This window comes from Camelus ferus, chromosome 30 (assembly GCF_009834535.1).
Source record: "Camelus ferus isolate YT-003-E chromosome 30, BCGSAC_Cfer_1.0, whole genome shotgun sequence".
In the NCBI taxonomy this organism is placed as follows: Eukaryota; Metazoa; Chordata; class Mammalia; order Artiodactyla; family Camelidae; genus Camelus; species Camelus ferus.
The window spans coordinates 24,411,482-24,433,396 of record NC_045725.1 but is presented as its reverse complement, the minus strand read 5'-3'; the positions used below and the strand labels follow the sequence as shown (position 1 = coordinate 24,433,396).

The 21,915-nt window shown below is 35.4% G+C and overlaps 2 protein-coding genes across 10 annotated transcripts in view; one reads left to right on the top strand and one right to left on the bottom strand.

Annotated features, from left to right (window-relative positions):
- Positions 1-12,049, bottom strand: part of RELCH (RAB11 binding and LisH domain, coiled-coil and HEAT repeat containing) — a 100,085-nt gene extending 88,036 nt beyond the window's left edge. For 5 of the 7 annotated variants that reach the window (XR_004316274.1, XM_032470709.1, XM_032470713.1 and 2 more), the window contains exon 1: positions 11,299-12,049. Coding sequence is in view for 6 of the 7 variants with exons in the window: in XM_032470709.1 (XP_032326600.1) it covers positions 11,299-11,815 (517 nt within the window). In the remaining variant the exon portion in view is untranslated. The remainder of the gene's footprint in view (positions 1-11,298) is intronic. The other 2 variants (XM_032470711.1, XM_032470712.1) reach the window with 2 other exon arrangements.
- Positions 12,050-12,159: 110 nt separating this feature from the next.
- PIGN (phosphatidylinositol glycan anchor biosynthesis class N) overlaps positions 12,160-21,915 on the top strand; it is an 88,145-nt gene continuing 78,389 nt past the window's right edge. For 2 of the 3 annotated variants that reach the window (XM_032470750.1, XM_006182787.3), the window contains exons 1-2: positions 12,288-12,449; positions 14,422-14,571. The gene's annotated coding sequence lies outside the window, so the exon portion shown is untranslated. The other variant, XM_032470749.1, reaches the window with a different exon arrangement.

The window sequence follows — 21,915 nt, the reverse complement described above, 5'->3', positions numbered from 1 at the left end:
CCATCTCTGACTGCTGGGGAGTTTGGAAATAACAGGTGGGAAAACCCGGAAGGTTACACCCATGACTGCAACTGTGGTGTCTCCTCCTTGAAGCTTAGTCATGTTCCCTGACTAGACCAGAAACTTAGATGTAACCACGCAGCAAAGCTTTAAGATTAAAGAAGAGAGTACATGCTAATTCAGCTTTGGTGAATTTCCTTAGTTGAATTTCATGCAGAAAAGACAATTGAAGACTATATTTGACTGTAATTGGAGGCTTAGTTGACCCTACAATCACATACAGGATGTGCATGTTCTGACTTGGTTTAAGTTGAGTGCTGTGCGTTGTGGACATCTCGATGGAATTAAATGATGTTTTCAGCAGATTATTTACCTCTGCCTTGGCGTGGTGGTACAGTTTGTCACTTTGATTATTTTTTAAAGGATCAGTATAGCACTACCTGACTTGCCTTCTGCATTAAGAAGACTGGCCACTTTGAGTTAATAAGATATACTCTCTAAATGACTTACTAAGATACTTTGACTGATTAAATACTAAAATAATTTGAGAAATTTTGCTTTAAACTGTGCTTTAAAACTGACATAAAACAGTTGTGGTGTAATGGAAAGGATGAAGACTTGGAAGTCAGTGATCTGGTTTGGAATCCTAGTCTTGCCACTGAAGACGTGATAAGAGGTAAAATATAAAAGGGCATACAAATAAAAGGTAAGCCCATCTCTCAACCACAATCATCCTCTGCAACAGCAATCATTGTTGAAGACTCTTTTGTATGTATCCTTTTAGAAATATTCCAGGTAGATGCCAATTCCTCTCTTTTTGTATGTAGATGGAAACAATTCACATATTCTGCCTGCATCCTAATTTATTCAACTTATAATGTATCTTGGTGATCATTCTACACCAGCACATATAGATCATTCTGTTTTATTTAGCCAATCTCCTACTGTTAGACATTCAGGTTGTTTTCAATCTTTAATACCTTTACTTACAGAAGATACCAAAAAAATGTAGGTTCAACAGTTTTAATGCAAACAAGCTGTCTATAATAAATTATAGAAATGGAATAGGATATTAAGGAATATGTGTTTTTAAAATGTGATAGATATCACCAAATTACTCCAAAAAGAGTGTCCTACCAACAGTGTGTAAGTATACATTTTGCTTTCCAATCTTTGTGTCGCACATATTTTGATCAAAACTACACTCAGAAGACAATATTGCCTATAGAAAAAAAAATCTGTTAGGCAGAGTCCAGTGAGATTGTAGATTCTAAAATCACCTATTAAAACAGGCAAATTTCATGATATGGATGTTATTAGAAGGTTTACAAGACAAAAATCAATATTCTTAATATTGTAACTTACCAAAGGGTACAAAATGAAAATATCAAACACGAAGAACAATATTAAAATGTGACTAGACATTTTGGTGATATGTTTATAACGTTCATCATTCCACCTTACATTCTTTGGTCAATTCTCTGTATTCACACATCTATCCCTGAAAAAAAGTGTCAATCCTTACTATAATTGAAAAGAATGACTATAATAAGGAGCTATTTTTGACTAGAAAAATTAGAAACTTTAAGGTTGTTGCTAGATACTTTTCTAATGGTAATTCTACTTCTGTACACATACACAGAATATTTATAAGACTCCCCATACAATGCAATAAAAAGCTATCAGTATAAAACAGTTTTGTTCACTTGAAACATGTTAAATTTCAAGAGAGATTTGTGTCAAATGAAGACTTCCCCTCCAAATAAAACTGGCAACAGAAGACTGAAAACAGAGAAACTAGTTCATATGCAACAACGTTTGGGAGCAAAGAATGAACTTTTTTGCTGTTATTTCGTGCAAATTAACAGATAATCCAAGACACTGATATTCAATATAAGGTAACAAAAAAGGTAGATACATGCCAAATACACACACAGAAGCAACATACTATGCAAAATATATTCCTTGCGTTCACATACCAGAGAGAAGATGGTATTTCATGTCAGAAAAAACATGAACTTGTTTCACATTGCACAGTTACAGGACTAGGTGCCAATTAATGGTGGAACAGTGGAGTTGTAGTTCTCATCACATATTTTCCTTGTTTTGCCATTCATTATACGTAAATTCTGACAAAGTGTGGTACATATTTTAATTGCTTTAGAAAAGTGCAAAGTTCAACACCATATAACCAACCGCCACCTGATACAAACAACTGTTAACATTCTTCAGAATTTAAAAAGAAATAACATCTAATGTTTCCTTCCTCGAGGACAAACACAATAATGGATTTAGTGTGATTCTAGTTGATGTTTTTATATCTGTAATAATATATGTTACCTATAAATAACATACAGTAATGTTTTATGTGTTTGAAAATTTACATAGTGGTATAGAACTGTATGCAATGCTCCACAACAGATTGATATCTGATTAATGGCTGCTAAGATTTCCATTTTATGACTATACCATAACTAATCTTTCCATTATGTATGGCCAAGAGAATTGTTTCTAACATTGTACACATCTTGTTATGCACATTTGTGAATTCCAGATAAATACTTCTATGTGGAAAAACTGGGTTGAAGGGTGTGCACATCTTCAACTTTACTAGATTTTATCAAAATATTATTCAAAGCAGTTGTATTGACACTTTTACTGGGTAGCACAAGAGTTCCTGCTTCCTCTTCCATATCAGGAATACGAAGTGTTGTCAGACATCTTCATTTTTGCTGAAAGGTGGGGTATTGTGAATTGCATTTCCCTGATTACTAGTGAATTTGAGTATCTTTTCATTGGTTTGCTTCTTTATGAATTATCTATTTATATTTTTTGCCTATTTTTAATTAGCTCATTTTCCTTTTTCTTAATATTTGTAGGCATTCTATATAAACTCTATACTTGAAATACTTTTTGACTATTATATATATGTGGCAAATATGTTCTCCTAGTCTATGGCTTGTCTTTTATTTCATGTTATCTTTTTGCATACAAGAATTTTAACTTTGATACAAACATATTAATCTTACTTTAAAGTCTGCATTTTTTATGCCTGAGAAATCCTTATTTCAAGGTCATAAATACGTTTTAATATTTTCTTCAAAAAGTTTTCAAGTTCCATTTCCCACATTTAGCATTTTAATTAATTTGCAGACTTTGTTTTGGTGTGTGTGTGTATAAATATACATATATGGTAGGAGATAAAGAAATAACTTCCCTCCAGGAGACAAATTTGTTGAATAGTCTACCCTTCCCTCAATGATCTGACTCTTTTTCCTATACTAAAGACTCACTGAGCTTGTTACTGGGCTGTAATCTGTTCCTTAGTTCAATCTGTCTACTTCTGTTCTTCTTTGTTTTTGAAATATTTATTTTGTAAATGCCACATATACTGATTTTTAAAACTTGAGTTCCAAAAAAAGATAAGTCCCCTTTTCTTCGCATCTGTTAGTTGTAAAATTGAGTAACTAACCACTGCCTGAGAAGAGAACAAAAGGAAATTACATTTAAAAATAACTTACATGAATATAATTTAAAATATCTGTAAAATGTAGGTGTAATGCCTTTACAGACATAAAATATAATGCATTAACTGTATTATGACATTTTAATGAACCATTACGAAATCATAAATCCAATGTTTACCTTTTAATAATTTATTTTACACTTATATAGACTTACTGCCAATGACAATAAATATTAACTCAGCTGACTCTCACAACAGCTCAAAGAGGTTCTGTTATCCCATTTTTAGATAAGAAACTGAGGCATAGAGAGATTAAGTAACTTGTTCAAAGTCACAAGGGTTTAAGAAAAAAAATGGCAGAAATAGGATCCAAGCCACGTAATCTGACTCCAAACTCTGTGCTCTTAACTCATTGTGTATACAGCTTTTTCCCTTAAAATTAGCAGACCTCTTTGATCTAATTTATGGTGGCTACTCAAATAGAAATGCTATCAGGTTTTTTTATGAATTTCAAGCACAGATACTCCCAGTATGCTTTTTAACTTGTTGTTTTAATTAGGACACCATATATCTGCTAGTCCTGTTGAATCCTATGAATTAGTACTGTCAGACATCACCTATCTTCCTCCGTCTTCTATCATGGGCAAATCTGATCTAGTCTTCTCTCCTTGCTTCATATATTTTTTCTTATAAAAGAAAGAAGTCACTATAAAACAAGTTTTTGAAGCCCTTTCACATATATACTCTCATGTGAACTTCCTTAAAACCCTATGACTAGCAGTGGACAGAATGATTATTGTGCTTTACACAGAACAAGAAGGTTCAAAAAGGTTAAATGATACACCCAAGATAACAGAGCTGTAAGTGGCAGAAGCAGAACTAAAGATCAGACACCAGTACTACAAGTCAGGTGGTCTTCAAAAAATACGCCATGTTCAAAAGTGTAGATGGTGTAGACTGGCACAGACCTACTGTTGTTTTATCACACGTCTTTCCACAGCTACTCTTTTACCAAGCCCATACTTCTCTATTTTATTTATACCAGTGTGAGAGATCTGTCATTTATCTTGCTATGACCCAAATATATCAGCTTTAGAACATTCATCTTCACCCCGTTGTAGTTAAGTGTTATAGTTTGCTCAATCTTAGTAAATACCATTGCTGAATTCAGTTATATCGGGTATTCATTTCTCAGAAATCAGAAGAATCTATTTTTAAAGTGAACAATTTACACTCAACTTGATCAAATTTTCCTGTGCAGATCTCCTTAGTTTGTAGAAATTATATGCATACGTGTAATTAGAATCATCAGTGTCCCATGCTCCAGTGAAATGGGGCCAGCAACCACCTTACAAATTAATTGCAGGCACAAACTTCTACTTATAAGATAAATAAGGGCTGGGCATGGAAGGTACAGCATGGTGACCATAGTTGACAATACGGTATTATGTATTTGAAAGTTGCTCAGAGAGTAGATCTTAAAAGTTCTCATTACAGAGGAAAAAAACCCTAGCTATGTGTGGTGATGGAAGCTAACTAATCTTATTGTGGTAATCATTTCACAATATAGACATATATCAAATCATTATGTTGGACACCTAAAACTAATGTCATATGTCAATTAGATCTCAAAAAAAATTAACTGTACTATTGAAACAAACACTCATATGAGGGAGTTGGAGTAGAGCAATCCTAAACTAATGCAAATTCCCCCAAAAAGTCAACCAAAGAGGCACTGCATTCAAAACATGGCCAAATAGCTAAATACCACTTACTTAACCACCAAGTATGCTTTTAGTATAAATAATTTAGAAACCACATTTTATCATCAAATCTCACAGCACTTATAGGAAGAAGCCAATAAAAACAACTACCTAAAAGAAAAAAATAGGCTATTAATAATTAAGACCTTTCTCAACCAATATTTGTAACTTAAATATAAATAGGCTGTATTTTTAGATCAAGGTAAGTATTCTTTTTCAGTCAATCATTCTAAAACCAGGGGAGTTAAGGAGTGGACACAGTTAAAAGCCACTATATAGAAACAAAGTAACCAATTTCAATTTTTGACCTAAAAATACTATACAAAATGAAAGTTACATCAATTCTGGAAGGTTTTGTTCCCCAAGCAAACAAATACTCACTGTGAACATCATCTCTAACTTTCTTGTTGAAAAAGCAGAAAGTATAATTTAAATTTTTGACAGCAATAAGGTCTGTTTTCCCTGATTAATACCCCTATCTCATTTCCTTTTAAACTGTGTACCACAATGGTCTGAAAGTCATACTGTATTTTCACACAAAAAACCCCAAATGGAACCCTTTTATTAATTGGTGAGCCAGATAATGGTAAGCATGTTCTGAGATGATGTTTTAAACAAGGCAAAATATAAAATAAATAATATCTTCTCTTTACCCTCACTTCCTTTTCCTCACTCAGGATAAAGAGTCTAAATATGGCCAAATAATAAAGTTACTACTTATTCAAAATTTCACCCATACTTGAGCATCAAATTAAAATTTTACTTTCTCCAGAAGAGCCATTTCATTAGGATCACAATCAACAATGATTTTTCCATAAATAAATGTCTACACTATTACCTGTACCAGAGAGGACTATTCTATAGGTCTTTCATGTGTTAGTTGCCTCTCCATCAAGAACATAAACTCAAGGACATGCACTAAACTTCTTTTGGATCCCTACAATCCTTAGTTGATCACACAATTTAATAAATGTATTAATCAATGTAAAATATTTAATACTAACTATACTCAAATCACTGTTTAAAGCAATGAAAACATCTGACTACATTTCCACAAGAATTAATAAGTTCGAAGCTACTGAAAGGCATAGGCAAAAAAAAAAAAAAGAAGACAGTCATGCAAGAGATAAATTTAGGAATGTATATGGTCCAGATAATAGTGGAAAGTCTTATTCAGCCAAAAGCAGTGAACTGAATAAACTTTAGAAATATTCTGTTGACATTTTCTTGTTAGCAGCCAGAGGAAGCACTAAACCCAATTCCAATCTAATGGGGGGAACTACTTTGTAAAGTAGAAGAGATGGGAAATTTGGTAGATTGTAATCATGACATCTCAGCATTTGGTAATACTAGGCAAGGAATACTGAGCACAGTGAGACATGTACTCTTTGAAAGTTCTGAGAAAAGATAGGTAAGATAATAGAAAATTTTAAAAAGGAGAAAGATGACTCAAGAAGTCTGTAGGCTCACAAGTAAAATTATTAAATTCAATCAGAAATGACTGCCTCCTGATAAGTTGCCTTATAAAACGTTGAAGGCATGATAAATACGGAATAAAAGAAGTTCATTACTGAAAGGGGTAAGTTACTTGTTCTCCCCATGAGACCACCTACTGTCTCTACTGCACAAAGAACAGGCTCATCCTAAACAATTAAGAGTTCAATTTTGATTATAGCTCTAACACTTAGGGTGGAACCAGCAATCCTCTAGCTAAAATACTATAATCTGCTCAGTGTTAATCAATAGCATTGGTACAACTTTTGTCTTGCAATCTAAATAGAAAGCAAAACAATTACCAAACTGGCTCAACTGGCAAAAGTACAGGAGAAAAATATACAAATAACATGTATTCAGCAAGTAATATTAAATGTAAGATCAAATTAGTTTATCAAGTAGATCTAGCCTGAACACTGCAACAATGTTAAAACAATTTATCAAAAATCAAGACTTCCTTAGAGCTCATTTTATTCAGTTAATAGAAATTCTTCTACTGAAAATATCAAATTTATAAAGCTATAATTCTTTTGATATTTGAATATTTTATAAATGTGGATTATTCCACTAGTTAAGAAAAAAAGATGAAATACAGCATGAAGCCTCCTTAAACTATTTTAAAAAGATCACTATATTAGTATTAAACTAGGTCCAACAGACTTTTAGGTAAACAATTCAGTAAATCTTGCAAAATTAAATTGTTTTTGGACATCATTAAATAAAGAAAACTACTTTTGATTATAATATTTATTATTTTGAGGTATTATGAATTTTCAGATCAGACACACATCAATCAAAAATACATAAAAACAAATAAAAATAATGTAATGTTTTAGATAATCCATACTATCAATCTTTATATTGTTTTATCAACCAAAAATACTTATTTAGTATCATAAAGTCATAACCAAATTAGCAACAATTGAATTGAATATAAAGGACCTTTAAAACAGGCAGTAGTTGGGTCCCAGAGAGATTCATCCTTAGAATCCCTAAAACATCATTTGTGTGTTCAGGAGCTTAGTCAAAAATCTTCAAAACATGGTACTAACCACAGTTTTACAGACTTACTTTAGCTTTTATCTATTTTCTGACACTGTTAAGATATTTAAATGCATTGATATTTTGACATATACAATGCATTTGCATTTAAACTATACTAAAGTTTGTGCTATGAATGTCTGCAAACTTAGGAATATTTAAGAAATATTTCTTTTTATGATACCTTTATTAAAATGCAGTCCTGCCATCACAGTCCTGAATTTAAAAGTTAAAATTATAAATAAAACTTCTAGAAGAAAATATAGGAGAAAATTTTTACAACCTTAAAACAGGCAAATATTTCTTATTTAGGACAAAAAGAGTACAAATCACTAAGAAAAAAAACCTGATTCATCCAGTATTTGATGAAATTAAAAATCTCTGTTCATATGACACACCATTAAAAAATGAAAAGGCAAACCATACTAAGAGAAAAAATTTGCAAAACACATATTTGATATAGGACTTGGATTCACAATATATAAAGAACTACAACTCAATAAAAAGATATGAACAGAAGTTTCACAAAAGATACACTAATGGCAACACACATACACATCCTAATGGCAAAAAGCTCAGAAGAATTCAGCATCACTAGTCCTCAAGAAATCTCACAATGTGATACCACAACACTCTCACTAGAATAAATTAAATAAAAAGTCTGAAAATACCAAGTATTTGGGGGATGTATAGAAATTGAAACTCTCATACACTAATAATGGAAATTTTAAATGAAACAACTACTTCTGAAAAAGTTTTGACAGTTTCTTATAAATTTAAATATGTACTGATTATAAGACTCAGCAATTCTATTCCTAGGTACTACCCAAAAGAAATGAAAACATATATCCATGCAAAATTTGTATAAGCATGTTCAGGGAAGCTTTATAAATATAAGCCAAAACTGGGAAAAAATACAAATGTCTAACATCAGATGAATAAACCAAAAAAAGGAATGAAGGAAAGGCTACATGCTCTGCAAATGCATTTATATTAAATTTTTAAAAAGGCAAAACTTGTCTATAGAAGTGGTTCTCAATTGGGGAAGTATTGCCCTCCCCTTCCTTGGAAAATTCTGGAGACAGTTTTTAACTGTCATAACTTGGGGGATGGGGTTGGGGTGGCTGCTACTGGTATCTACTGTACAGAGGGGCCGAGATGCTGTTAAACATTCTAGAAGGCACAGGGCAGTAGCCACAACAAAGTATTATCAGGCCCAAGAGTTCAATAGTGCCCAGGCCCAGGTTGGAAAATCCTGTTCTATGGTGATTAGTGACAGTGTAGGGATACTGAATGCAAAGGAAAATGAAGGAACTCTGGGACAATAAAAATGTTCTATATTTTATTTGTGGTAGATGTTAATTTTCCAAAACTCATTACATTGTACACTTGAAATGGGTGCATTTTATTGTATGTAATTTTACCTCAAAGTTAATGGTAAAAATTATAGTGCCTATCAAATAATATAAAGCTATATAAAATAATTTAGTCCAATTTTTGCTTTTTAAAATACATGCATAGAAAACACAGAAAAGGCAAATACCACTGGTTGGATTATGGATAATTTTGATTTTTTTCCTACTGCTCATTTGTTCTGTAGTAACTTGAAAATATACTATATGAAATACATATGATATATATATTACATAATAATATATTTTTAAGTTATACCTAAAACAACTCCAAATAATAAGAATAGAGAAGTACAAGTACATATGGATATTTGATTATACTTAAATTGTGATTTTTGATCACAGGACTGAAATTATTTAAAGAAACTATAAAAACGTGTAATGCAAAAGCATTACTCTAAAACACTGCTATAATATTTAAAGAGTCTAAATTACAAATATAACTATTTCTATACAAAAAGTTTTTAAGAGAAATTTTCACAAAACAGTGATGTCAAGCCACAATAAGGTAGGCTAAAAAGATTCAGAAATTCTTTTAAACAAGTTATGAAGTAAGGAATAATTCATTTCATTAGTACATTAGAAAAACATAACAGATGCAATTTAGTTCTGTTCAACAACAGGCCAGGAACTGTACAAAGTGTGAGGAATATGAAGATGTCCCTCAAGAATGGACTATCTAGTGGAGAAAAATGATATTGTTAGCGAATCAGATTCCTTAGAGTTAAAGGCTATGGCTGAGGTTTGAAAGTAGTACAATGAAAGAACCAAACAGCTAAGCCTGGGGAGTGTGGGAAACACTTACAAAGATGACATCTGAGCTGGGTCTTGAGGAAGTACTAAGAGCTTATTAGCTTATCAGGTAAAAATCATTATTAGTTCAGGAATCTTAAAGCAAACAAAACATGCCCAACTACCTAACAATTTTGTGACTCTGCTCTTTGTTACACTTTATAGTCTTAAAGGTCAGCATGAAAACATCTTTACCTAAAAAGGAAGATTATCCCATAATATTAAGCAAGTTACACCTGCTGAGAAAATTCCATATTCAATAGAAATCTGCTTATAATTTACCTTGATTGGAAAATGCACTCTTTGCACGTTCACTACATCTAAGTTAGGCAACAGAAGTCTCTGGCACCATTCAAAAGTATAGACAAAAAATAATCAATTAGGCTACAATTTTTAAATTGTATATTTAACATTCGTTAGTAAATTCCAGTTGGCCTCACATAACACACTAAAACATCTTATTACCACCGGTAATCGAAGATGTCTTTCAAAAGGTGGATACTGGGAGTCCAGTATACATCCTTGATAATACATTTTAGAGCCATAAGAAATACTTATAAATATATGATGAATGAGGTAAACGATTACTCTATACTGCTGGAAATGATTATAACTAGGTAAAAAAAGAAACTTTCTAACCTATGCAGAGAAAAAAGCCTATGAGGTGGTGGGACCACAAGCTACACTGCAGGTAGAACCTGCCTGTCCTGTTCCTTAGACTTCCTATAATTCTGGAAATCTACTGAATTAAGGTAACCGAAAGTGAATTACATTGTGTTCACTTAAACAAAAACAAATTTTATGCAGCAGAAAAGCCAATTTTTGAGTGAGCAAGTCATCGCAAAGGCAGTGTCTTAAAGTGGATCAGACTTTGCAGAGAGAGGAACATTTCCTATTCTTTTCTCTCTTTGAGTCAAATAATTACTGCGAACAATTTAAGAGACATAGGTTCCTTGTAGTGGTGATTCGAGTGTGTCGAAAATGGAAAAATGATTAAAGCGATAAACCAGGTTGCAAGGGAGTCCTTTTGGAGTCACGTAATAGCCAGTGAACTAGAAACTCTGGATATTGAATAGATACAGATACCAATAGGAGAGCCAGGAGCAGATGCCAAGTCCAGCCAAGAGTTGGAGTCAGGCAAGGATAAAACACTCACTGCCAGATCCTTTTGCTTCTGCCGCAAAAGACCACCCCCACCCCCCGCCCCAACTTACCCTCTCTGAAACGTTCCTAATATCCGCCCAGTACCTACCCAGAAGTACCCCTTCCCCCACAATAACTTCTTACAACCCCAACAGTCCTGCCGGAGTGACAGGCTGCATTCACTTACTGAGCTGTCCCCCACCCGACGTCGTACTTGGTTCCCGACCTCCTGCGCCTCCAACGCCGACTGCTCCAGGGATCCCAGGCGCCCCCATCCCCGGCGGGGTCCCACTCTGCCTCTCGAAGTTGCCAGGATTGGAGAAGTAGTCACGCAGCCGAGGCAGCTCGCGGCCGCTCTCTAACAGCTCGGTGTGCAGCTCCAGGGCGGTCAGTAAGTATTGATCGCGCAACAGCTGAGCCGCGATCGCATCGATTGACAATCGGGCCGGGGTCTCCCCGGTGCCCCCCAGTGACATCGCCGCCGCCGCCTCCCCAGGGAGCCCTGGTCGTGCACTGCTCCCTAAGGCCACGGGATCCTGGGGCGATAGCGAGTCCGCAGAGCCAGGATCTAGGCCGCCCCCGGAACCGAGCCGAAGCCCTGCCCGCCGCTCCTCGGTCGCTGAAACCTCGTCGTCGTCCTCATCCGAATCGCTGAGGAAAGGATTCACGCCGCCGCCACCACCTCCAGGCGCCATCGCCGCCATCTTATACTGTCAGGAGTGTGGGCGCCTCCCTGTCTGGCTCTGACAGGCCGCAACTTGAATCCCCGCTAAGCCTCAATGGGCACTGTGCACCTCCAAAGCCCCGGCCTGGCCACGTCCCGCCTCCTCACTTGGAGACCAGGCCCCAGGCTCCGAGGCAAACAGTCCGGATGCAGCTGCACCCGCTGCCTCAGCCGCAGCTGCACCAGCAGCCCGGCTCTGCAGGCGTCTTCCTGGTCCACAGTCTCGCGAGAAATGGAGCGTGCCCTGCCCCTCTCCCCGCCCCCGCCCCGCCCCGCCCCCGCCCCGCCAATTCTGCACACCGTGTGCGAAGATTGAGGGCCCCACTCCTCGCTCAAAGGCAAGGCCCCGCCCCCTCCCCATTTGATTGGCCAAAGAAGGTTGGGGGCGGGGACTGGTGTTACGGAGGACTGACCCAAGACTTATCGCGAGACCAGCTGCTGGCCAGGTAAGAGTTAGGGGCGTTACGCGGTTGAGGGGTGATTATGACGGTGGCTTAGGAGCATTCTCTTGGCTGTCCTTCGTGGGCAGAGGGGAGCTCTGCCCTAGAGCTGGGTCCCGCCTTCACGCTGAGGAGGCCTCATTCCTGAGATCCGGCCTCACCTGATAGGCCCAGGTAAAGTCCGGGGACTAGTGCGGAGGGATGCGGTGGCCCCCAAACTGGTCTCATGCCGCTGACGCTCTGCTTCACTTTTACTTAGCACGCTTCACTTTTTCTTGCTGTATGCTGCCAACTGGTGACATTTTCTCTGCACGTGTCGCAGGTGCCTAGGGCACTAGTCAGAATGTGGCTTGCTTTCTCTTCCTTGCCTTCCCAGCCAAGTGCCTGCTTGCCCTGGAGGCCTGGGAGAGCGCCTTTTTGCCACCGACTTACTGGTAGAAAGGGCGGGTCGAGATGGGGTGGGGTGGGGTGTGAAAGATGGAGAGAGTAAATGGAAAGTGAACAAAGAGGTTGGGGTTTTACTTGGACGTAGGAATACTCTGATAGCCTCGACTTGGATAACAAACTATTAGCAACTCAGTAAGCATTTAGGATTTAATACACAATTTGCACAACGGGGACCCTTCAAAATATCAAATGCAGTCCTTCAGTGGAGAGAGAAGAAAATCAACCTCGAGACATTCAGTGACCCAGTCAACTCAACACCACTGATAACTATTCAAAGGAACTGAAATCATTTTTATGTCCAAAGCCATTCTTTCTCCACTATGCCTTGAAACTTTTCTGACTTGTCCATTTAGGTTGGACTCAAGGTACTGACTGTAGAACTTAATTATTTTAAAACTTGGATGCTTTGGACAGTTTTGATATGCTTTATCACAGGTTAGCGCAGTATACTAAGTTCGGAAGTTCAACAATTATCTTTTATGTTGTTTTATGTCATTCCTTGATTACAACTGGAAGTGGCAAAGAGGATGTTAGTTTCTAGTCAATAGTATTAAAATGCTGTTCCTAAGAGCTTCTGTTTTCTTCACGCATAAATTGCCACTTTTGCAGGTTTTAGATTTCTTTGTTCGTAGCTTCTTTTAAACACCAAAATAGAGGTAGCAATAATTATGCTATCAGGTCAGTTACATTACTTTGAAGCATTAAAGTATCTCCTTTAGCTCTGTGGAAAAATAAAAATAGAGCATTCTTATATAACCCTTGGGTCAGATTATTGGTTTACATGTAAGTGTATGCCAACAGTTAAATGTAGGCTTTAATTTCAGTTTACCTAGGCTCAGTATACTAAAATTTTCATTTGAATGTGGCTTAGGTTTTTTGTTTTGTTCTTGGTAGAAGATTTTTTTGACATTGCTTGTACTAAGAATTCAAAATGTTTTTTTACAGAACATTATTAGCTCCTAATGTTTAAATCCTAAATTTTGTGTGTGTGTGTGCCATATATTGAAGAAAAGTATGAAAACAAATCCTGGATCTTAGGAAAAGAGTATCAAAATAGCCAAGGCTGTGTCCTGTTATTTATTTCTTAGGAAAAAGAATTGCTGATCCTTATTGTAATTGAGTTTGCTGGAAAAATTAAAAATGGGACCAATTTCTGGAATGGAGGAATGGGAGGGATTAGAGAATGACATGGAAAGGGCATGCTTAGAAATGGATTGTTTATATACAATATTTCTGTCTCTGTAATGGGGAATTTTAGAAATCTTTTGTATTTAGGGTCCTTGCACTTAGGGTCTTCCCTTAGAGGATTGTGCTTATTAGGTTGATGAGCCTGAAGTTCATACCCCAGTTCTGCCAATTATTTGGTGTGAGACTTTAAAAAATTACTTATCTTCTCTCTGCCTCACCTGTCAAGGAGGTACTGAAAGTACACAGAATTAGGAATGTGCTTGTCATGGTGCCTGGTACCTAGAACACAATAAATACTGTCATTATAATCGGTTATCAATTAACATATAATATTAGTATATATTGAGAATATTTGATAGGTTTTTAAAAATAAAGCAAACAAACCCAATGTCAGTCGTTGAGTAGCTACAGCCAGAAAAACCAATTAAGTGAACAGGCCCCATAGGTAACTAATTTAGGATCTGATTTCTAAAGTGAAAGTTGAAAATAGATTTAAAATATGTTTCCTCAGAGTTGTAAGAAATTGGATGTGGAAGTTCTTCCCATGATTGGCTTGCTGTAACACGTCTATAGTTTCCTGATTGGACTTCATATCCTATAATTATGGACTTGTTTATGTGACCTTCCAAGCCCTTCACAAATCAACTGGCCAGTCTTCTCAGTAAGTATTTTTCTTTTCTACAATACATAAAGGTTTAATTATCAATTTAAAATGTTTAAGAAATAGCACATACTAGAATATTCTTAATTGCTCATCTCTACTTATAATAACTTGCTGTTAATATTCTTAGGAAATTTTCTTTCTACTTAACAAGATTTGCATTAATCTAGATCTTTACAGCTAATATTTTATCACACAATCAGAATAGTCATTGAAGTTTGTATCTTAGTGATGAAAATGTAAAAGATTGCTCTTTTTCAAGAACTTCAGTCATTGTAGTGTTTAAAAAATTTTTTTTTGCTTTACTAGTCTTAAAATAGCCACAAGTAATATTTTAAATGCAAGTTTTTGGTTTATTTAAGGTTTTTATAAATATCTAATTTTTCAATACATTTTTATACACTCTAATTTTTTGACATTGTTTTTCAGTGTGTGGTAAACATCTCACAAGAATAGGCTAAATAACTTTTGTTAGTACATGGTTATGTATATTTAAAAATTTTTAATAGTTATTTGTTTTGGAGGTTTCCATATGACAAAGTTTTCATTTTCACTGAATCTGAATAAAAAGTGATCTTTTAAAGAGAAATATTAAGTAATAATATTGCTTAATTACATGTGCTTGGCAATAATAAAATAAGTAGTATGTGAAGGATGTTATTTTGGAATCACTGCGGTTTTATTTGTAGTAAACGACTTAAATGTAAAAGTTGTTGTTTTTAAGTATCCTAAATCTTCACAGTTCATCTGTATGTTCTGGAGAAATAAATAGAAAAGCAAGGCAGCCTCTAGTGGCTATAGTACATATTACATATACCTTTGAAATGATAATCTAATTAATTTATTCAGCAAACATCTGAGTCCTTACTAAGTGCCTAGGATTGTGATGAGTGCTGGAGAAGCCCCGTCTTGCTGACATGGAAACAGGGTTAAATGATAGAGACAGACATTAATACAAACAGTCAAAGACAGAGCTGTATAATTATAAACTGAAGGAAAGGTTTTGGCATCTGGTTTGGAGTGTTTCAAGGGTGAAATTACGGGAAGCTTTTTAGCTTCTGTCCCTTATTTGTTGCCTCTTCCTTATATTCCTATTGCAGAGGAGGAGGGAGTGAGAAAATTAATTTGGAGGTTCAGTTGGCAGAATTTAGTGAAAATTATGACTATTCTTGTTTTATAACGTTTAATTTATCCTAGTGAAGCAACTGAAGTGTTATCATATCCTGAGTGCCAAGCGTTGGGCCAGGTATACGACATAAATTCATTCTAATCCTCACAACCACCTTTGTAGTTCGTTGGTATTATCTGCATTTTATAGGTAACATATCTGAAGTTCAGTTTATCTAAGGCCAGAATCTGCTAAAGGCCTGACTTTCAAGCCCATCCAGAATAGCAAGTTGCCTTTAAAAAATTTTGTAGACTGTATCCTAATAAATGCTTAAATAGAGTTGTCAAATTCCTTTTTATTTATGGAATTTTTTAATATTTTGGGGATTGATAATAAGTCTCAATCTTCATTCACAATTTGGCAGGAAACTATATCTTTTATTTTTCTATTGCTTTCTTTCAAAATAATGTAAACTCACCTACTAAGAGTTTGATTTAAAAATAAAAGTTGAGTTGCTTCACCATCTGGTGGTATTGCTAATACTTTACGTTTATATGGTGTCATGTCTGTTTACTTCTCACAATACCCTATTATGGAATAGGGCTGACGGTGCCCTTTTTTATGGATAAGTAAACTACGAGAGGGACTTGACTAGGATCCCACTGTTACTATATAACAGAGCTAGATTTTTACGTTGGCTTTTACAGCTTCAAGGTCTCAAATAAAATGTTTCACTACTTCAATAAGCTTTTGAGTAGTGGAAAATTTATATTATCCTTTCACATGAGACTTTGATACTTTATACAGTAAAGTTGTGTAATAGCAATAGGGAAAAGAGAGAATGTTAAGTCCAGGGAGTTATTTGTAAATGCAAATAAAAGTGAGAAATGATATAGATGTTTGTTTATTTATAAGCATGATAAGGAGAGTACTGAGGTTTCCATTGTAAAGAGGAGACACTTAAATCATTTTAGCTTCTGTACATCTAGATGTATACCATATGTACTTCAGTTATGAATGGAGTTCAAGATCTAACTGAAATGAATTAAGTACTGGAAAAATGACTTACTGTGGATAACTAAATATGATGCCTGATAGACAGGGTCCTGAACTAGAGGATGGAAAAAAGTATTGTAAGTGAATAAAATATTATGAATAATTTTAAAACAATGCATTTGACAATTTGGGTGAAATGGACAAGTGGACAGACTACTTAAAAGATAAAACTACCAAAACTCACTCAGCAAGTTGTAAATAATCTGAATATCTCTCTCTATATGAAGAAATTAAATTTAGTTAAAAATCTTACCACAAGGAAAACTCCAAGCCAATGGTTTCATTGAATTGTTATACAATAAAGAAAGAAATAATACAAATTCTACACAAACTCTTCCAAAAAATAGAAGAGGTAGCAACACTTCCCAGTGCATTGTCTGATACCAAAACTAGACAAAGACATTACAAAAAAAGAAAATTATAGGCTAATGTCTCTAATAAATATTACTTTAAAATGCTAAACAATATTTTAGCAAATAAAATCCAATAGTATATAGAAAGGATAATACTTTAAGTAGGCTTTATTCTGGGAATGCAAGCTTTGTTTAACATTTGAAATTCAGTGTAAGTCACCACATTGGGAGACTAAGAAAAAACACATGATCATGATCATCTCAGTAGATGCAATGAAAGCATTTGACAAAATCCAACATCCATTCATGGTTTAAAACTCCTAACGTATAGGGAGTAAAAAGGAACTTCTTTAACTTAAGAAAGGAAATCTACAAAAACCTGAAAAACTGACAACTTTCACCCTAAGATTGGAAACAAGACAAGAATTTCTGTTGTTACCACTTTTATTCAACATCCCACTGGAAGTCCTAGACAGTACAACAAGCATGACACATAAGAAATGTAGTGATTGACAATGAAGAAGTCTTTTATTCACAGGTGACATAATTATGTCTTTAGAAAATCAAAACACATCTACATAAAAGCTACTATTACAACTTTTCCATATTGCAGGATACAAAGTGTATATAACAAAATCAGTGGTAATTTAAGAACTAACAAGGGGGAATTGAAATTAAAACTACCATTTACAATAATATCAAAAAATGAAATACCCTTACGGATGGCTGACAGAGGCATGAGAAAACTTGAGGGTTATGGGTATGTTCACTGTCTTGACTGTAATCATTATACACTTAAAATATGTACAGCTTTTTATAGGCCAATTATGTCTCAATAAAGCTATAAAAATGCTATGAAGAACATTATTGGAGCACTTCAAAAATTTGGAGTATAGATGGTAGATAAAACACTGATATTCAGTTTGCTGAAGGTGGTAAGTCTGCTGTAGGTATGTAAGGGAGTATCGTTATTCTTAGGAAATAAACACTAAGCATAAAGAGAATAGTGTATGTACCTTACCTTCAAATGGTTCAGAAACAATATTAAGTGATTTTACACACACACACACACACACACACACACACACACTAGAGGTAAGTTAAAGAGATGCGGCAGGGACTGGAAAGGCAAGAGAGAGAAAATGATAAAGCAAGTGAGAAAAATGTTGCAACTTTCTCTAAGTTTGAAATTATTTTCAAATAAAAAAGTACTAAAAACCTATACAAAGAAATGCTATCACAGAAATTCCTTAGATGAGACACGAAATACAACAGCCAAAAGAAAAATTAATTGACTTAATCAAAATTTAAAAGTACCATTCTTTGAAAAACACTGTTAAAAAATGAAAAGAAAAAAAAAGAGGATTTAAAAAAGTCCATTAAACATATGAAAAGTTGCTCAACATTATTAGTCATCAGGGAAATGTGAATTAAAATCACAGTAGGTTACCACCACAGTCCCACTAGAGGTACATAAAGGGTGATACAATGGATCAGTTTTACTACAGGGTAACTTACTCACAGGATGGGATTTGGTAGACACAGACCTGGAGGCATTTACAGCTGCGCTGTGTACTGCTGAGGGGCCAGTTTTATAATTACCTAGTGTACGTGGGTAGTGCTTGGAAACAGGAAGTGCTTTCCTAAGTCAAGATTTATGAATGGATGGCTGGTCTCACTGGCTCCAGGAATATGTCATCAAAGGTCTTCATCCTTGTTTGGAGGTTAACAGAGCATATAAGCCACTGGATCCTATGGTTATTAAACAGTATCTATTAACTACTGAGCCCTTGATGACAGAAAAGCGATTGACACAGTAGGGAGGGTCAGTGGAATGACTGGAGGACTTGTACATGCCCAAGATGGTATCAGTTATGCTAGTCGCCATACAATGCTTAAGTTGATGCTTTGGTGTAAAACAGAGTTTGGGATTTGATTCTCTAATCAAGAAGTTTAGATCCACTAGATTAGATTTTTAAACCCCAACAAGGAGGGCCACCAAGTTTTTCTCACACGATGAATTCAACTTAATGTACATCAAGAATAATAATAATAACAGCTAATACTTAATACCACTGACTATGTGGTAGGCACTCTTCTGCATATTTATTTTACACCTATCAACTCAATTGTAATAGCAACCCAAGGTGGTAGGTACCATTATTATCTCCATTTTACTGATGAGGAAACTTAGGTGCCAAGACGTTAAATAACCTGCCTGCACTAATACTTCTGGTATGCAGAAAAGGCAGGATTTGAATCCTGGCAGTGAACTGCTAGGGTATGCACTCTACCATTAGGCCATCCTGTCTCTCAAGGAAACATAACTGAGATCAGGTCTGGACATACTGATCATCTGAAAACGTGTTCAAAAAAGCTTGAGCTCTCCAGTGATGTGACTGGTTTCAGATCTTGGCTCTTTCCCCCATGTGGTCTTTGGAGCATCACTTAGTCCCCATGACAGTCAGTCCCCTCCTGTGAAAATGGGGATTCTCATACTTCATTTTCAAGGCAAATTCTGGGGATTAGAGCAAATAATGTAAGTGAAGTCCTCAAGCCCAGGATCTAATGCAGAGTTAGGCATTCAGTCAATACTAGCAAGTATTATAACTGGGTACACTTACAGTGGGAGAAACATTGTATGCAATATATTAACAATTATAAAGCACATTATACTTACAATAAAAGCCAAGTTAAATCAAATGGCATTTATAGCAAAATCATAGATTGTCAGCAAAATAAAGTTTTAAAAACACTTAACAAAAGACATCACTTTTAGGTGTGTTAAACAGTTTGGAAAAATTTTTACATATTTAAACATCTGCTTACCATTTAACCCAGCAATTCCAATTCTGCATATTTATTCAAGAGAAATTAAAAAGCATATATACGCAAAGTCTTGTACCTTTACTGTTCACAGAAGCTTTATTTATAATAGCCAAGAACTGGAAACAATTCACATATCCATCAAGAGGTTAATATAAACAATTTGTTTTACAGCCATATGATAGGTCCTTCTCAGTATTAAAAGGGAACAAACAACTAAATCACAAACATGCATGAATCTCAAAAATGTTATACTGAATGTAAGTGGATACAATAAAGTACATACTGCATGATTCCATCTCAGTGACAATCTAGAATGCTAAAAATTAATCTTGAATCACAGAAGGCAGTGACTACTTACAGTCAGAGCTGTGGGGACAGGGATTGACTGAAGAGGGACATGGGGGAACTTCTTGGAATGATAAAAATATTCTATATCTTGATTCTGAGGTGGTTGGTTATGTGAGTGTATATATTTGTCAAAACTAATGAAACAAAATGTCCATTTTTGTCTATAAGTTATACTTTAATAAAGTTGATTGAAAATTTTTAAAATAGATGCCATTCATTAGATTGCAACAGAAAGAATTTAGTAAGACTTGACCTTAGAATAATTAACTGTTATTTAACTAAGTGGAATGTTTTATGACAGAGAACCCTTTTACTCAAAAAGAAAACCAACTATATGCAGCTAGAGGTAATTTTTATTTAATATGCATATATTAAATTTGTTAAAAAGATACATTAGTGGGTAATTTTTTGGATCTGAAAGAATTATCACAGGGTTCCTTGTTAGCGCTGAAAAGTGGGCTACTAGCTATTGTATTTTTGCGTCCATCTTGATTGCCTAATAACCCTCATATCCTTGAAGACTTGGTTACGTGCCAGTTATTCTTCAAAGCCTTTCCTTGCTTTGGCTGAATTTGTTGCCCTGTTTTTTGTGGTCCTACTATACCTGATAACTGTTATAATGAGGTGCATTTTTTTGTGCCTGTCTTTTTGTACATATAGAAAACAAGCACCCTTTCAAGTGCTGAGCACAATACTTGAGAAATAGTAGGTTTTGAATAAATGTTGAATTGAAATAAGATTCATTTTATCCAAAATTACTTTGCCATTCATTTAATAAGTTCCTTAAAAAACATTGAGCACTTACTTTGTCAGTAGGTAGGACATACAATGGTGAAGGAGATAAGATATCAATCTGTGTCCTTATGAAGCTTATATCCTAGTGGAAGAGAAAGACTAAATTTCAACAACAGATACAGAATATATGATTGTTTAAATCAAGGGAAATAATAGGGAGGAGTCTACTTCTGGGTGGTGGAGAAACCTTGAGGAGCCTACTTTTGAGAAGATGGTATGAAAGGTGAGAAGCCTGCTATGGGAAGAGCCAACTAAAGAGCCCAGAGGTAGTTTGTAAGGAACTGCGAAGTTTCCCTGGATGCAAGACTTCTACTGCCCGAGACAGGAGGTCGCAGGCACACCAGGCGTGGGCCAGCTTCTCTGCTGTGCTCCAGGTTCCAGCTCTTCTTGCTTTCACAGAGATTTTTAACTCCTGCAGTTACTCCAGCTTTCTGCTACAGCATTCATTTCTTCCTCTATTCTGTCATTCTTCAGAACATAAATCTAGTATTTCCTAGCCAAGGAAAACCCTTTATTGGCCCTACATCAATTTTCGTTTAAGGAAAGAACTTTCCCTCTGGGAGTTAGCATTCTCCCAGAGAGCTGTATTCTTCCCTCTGCTTCCCATTCACTTCCAAAGAGGCACTTTAATGGGGCTTACCTCCCACTACTCTGTTGAACTTTCTCAGTAAGTTTAACAGGAACTAAAAGCCGCAGAATCACTCTTTGCTGCCCTGCTCTTACTCCAGTCTTTGAGTGTATCTGACAAAGCTGACCATACCCGCCTCTCATGAAACACTGATATTAATAATAATTTCTATGTTTGAAATCTTGACATTTAGAATATTCTGTTCAATGTCTCCTTTTTAATTCTTC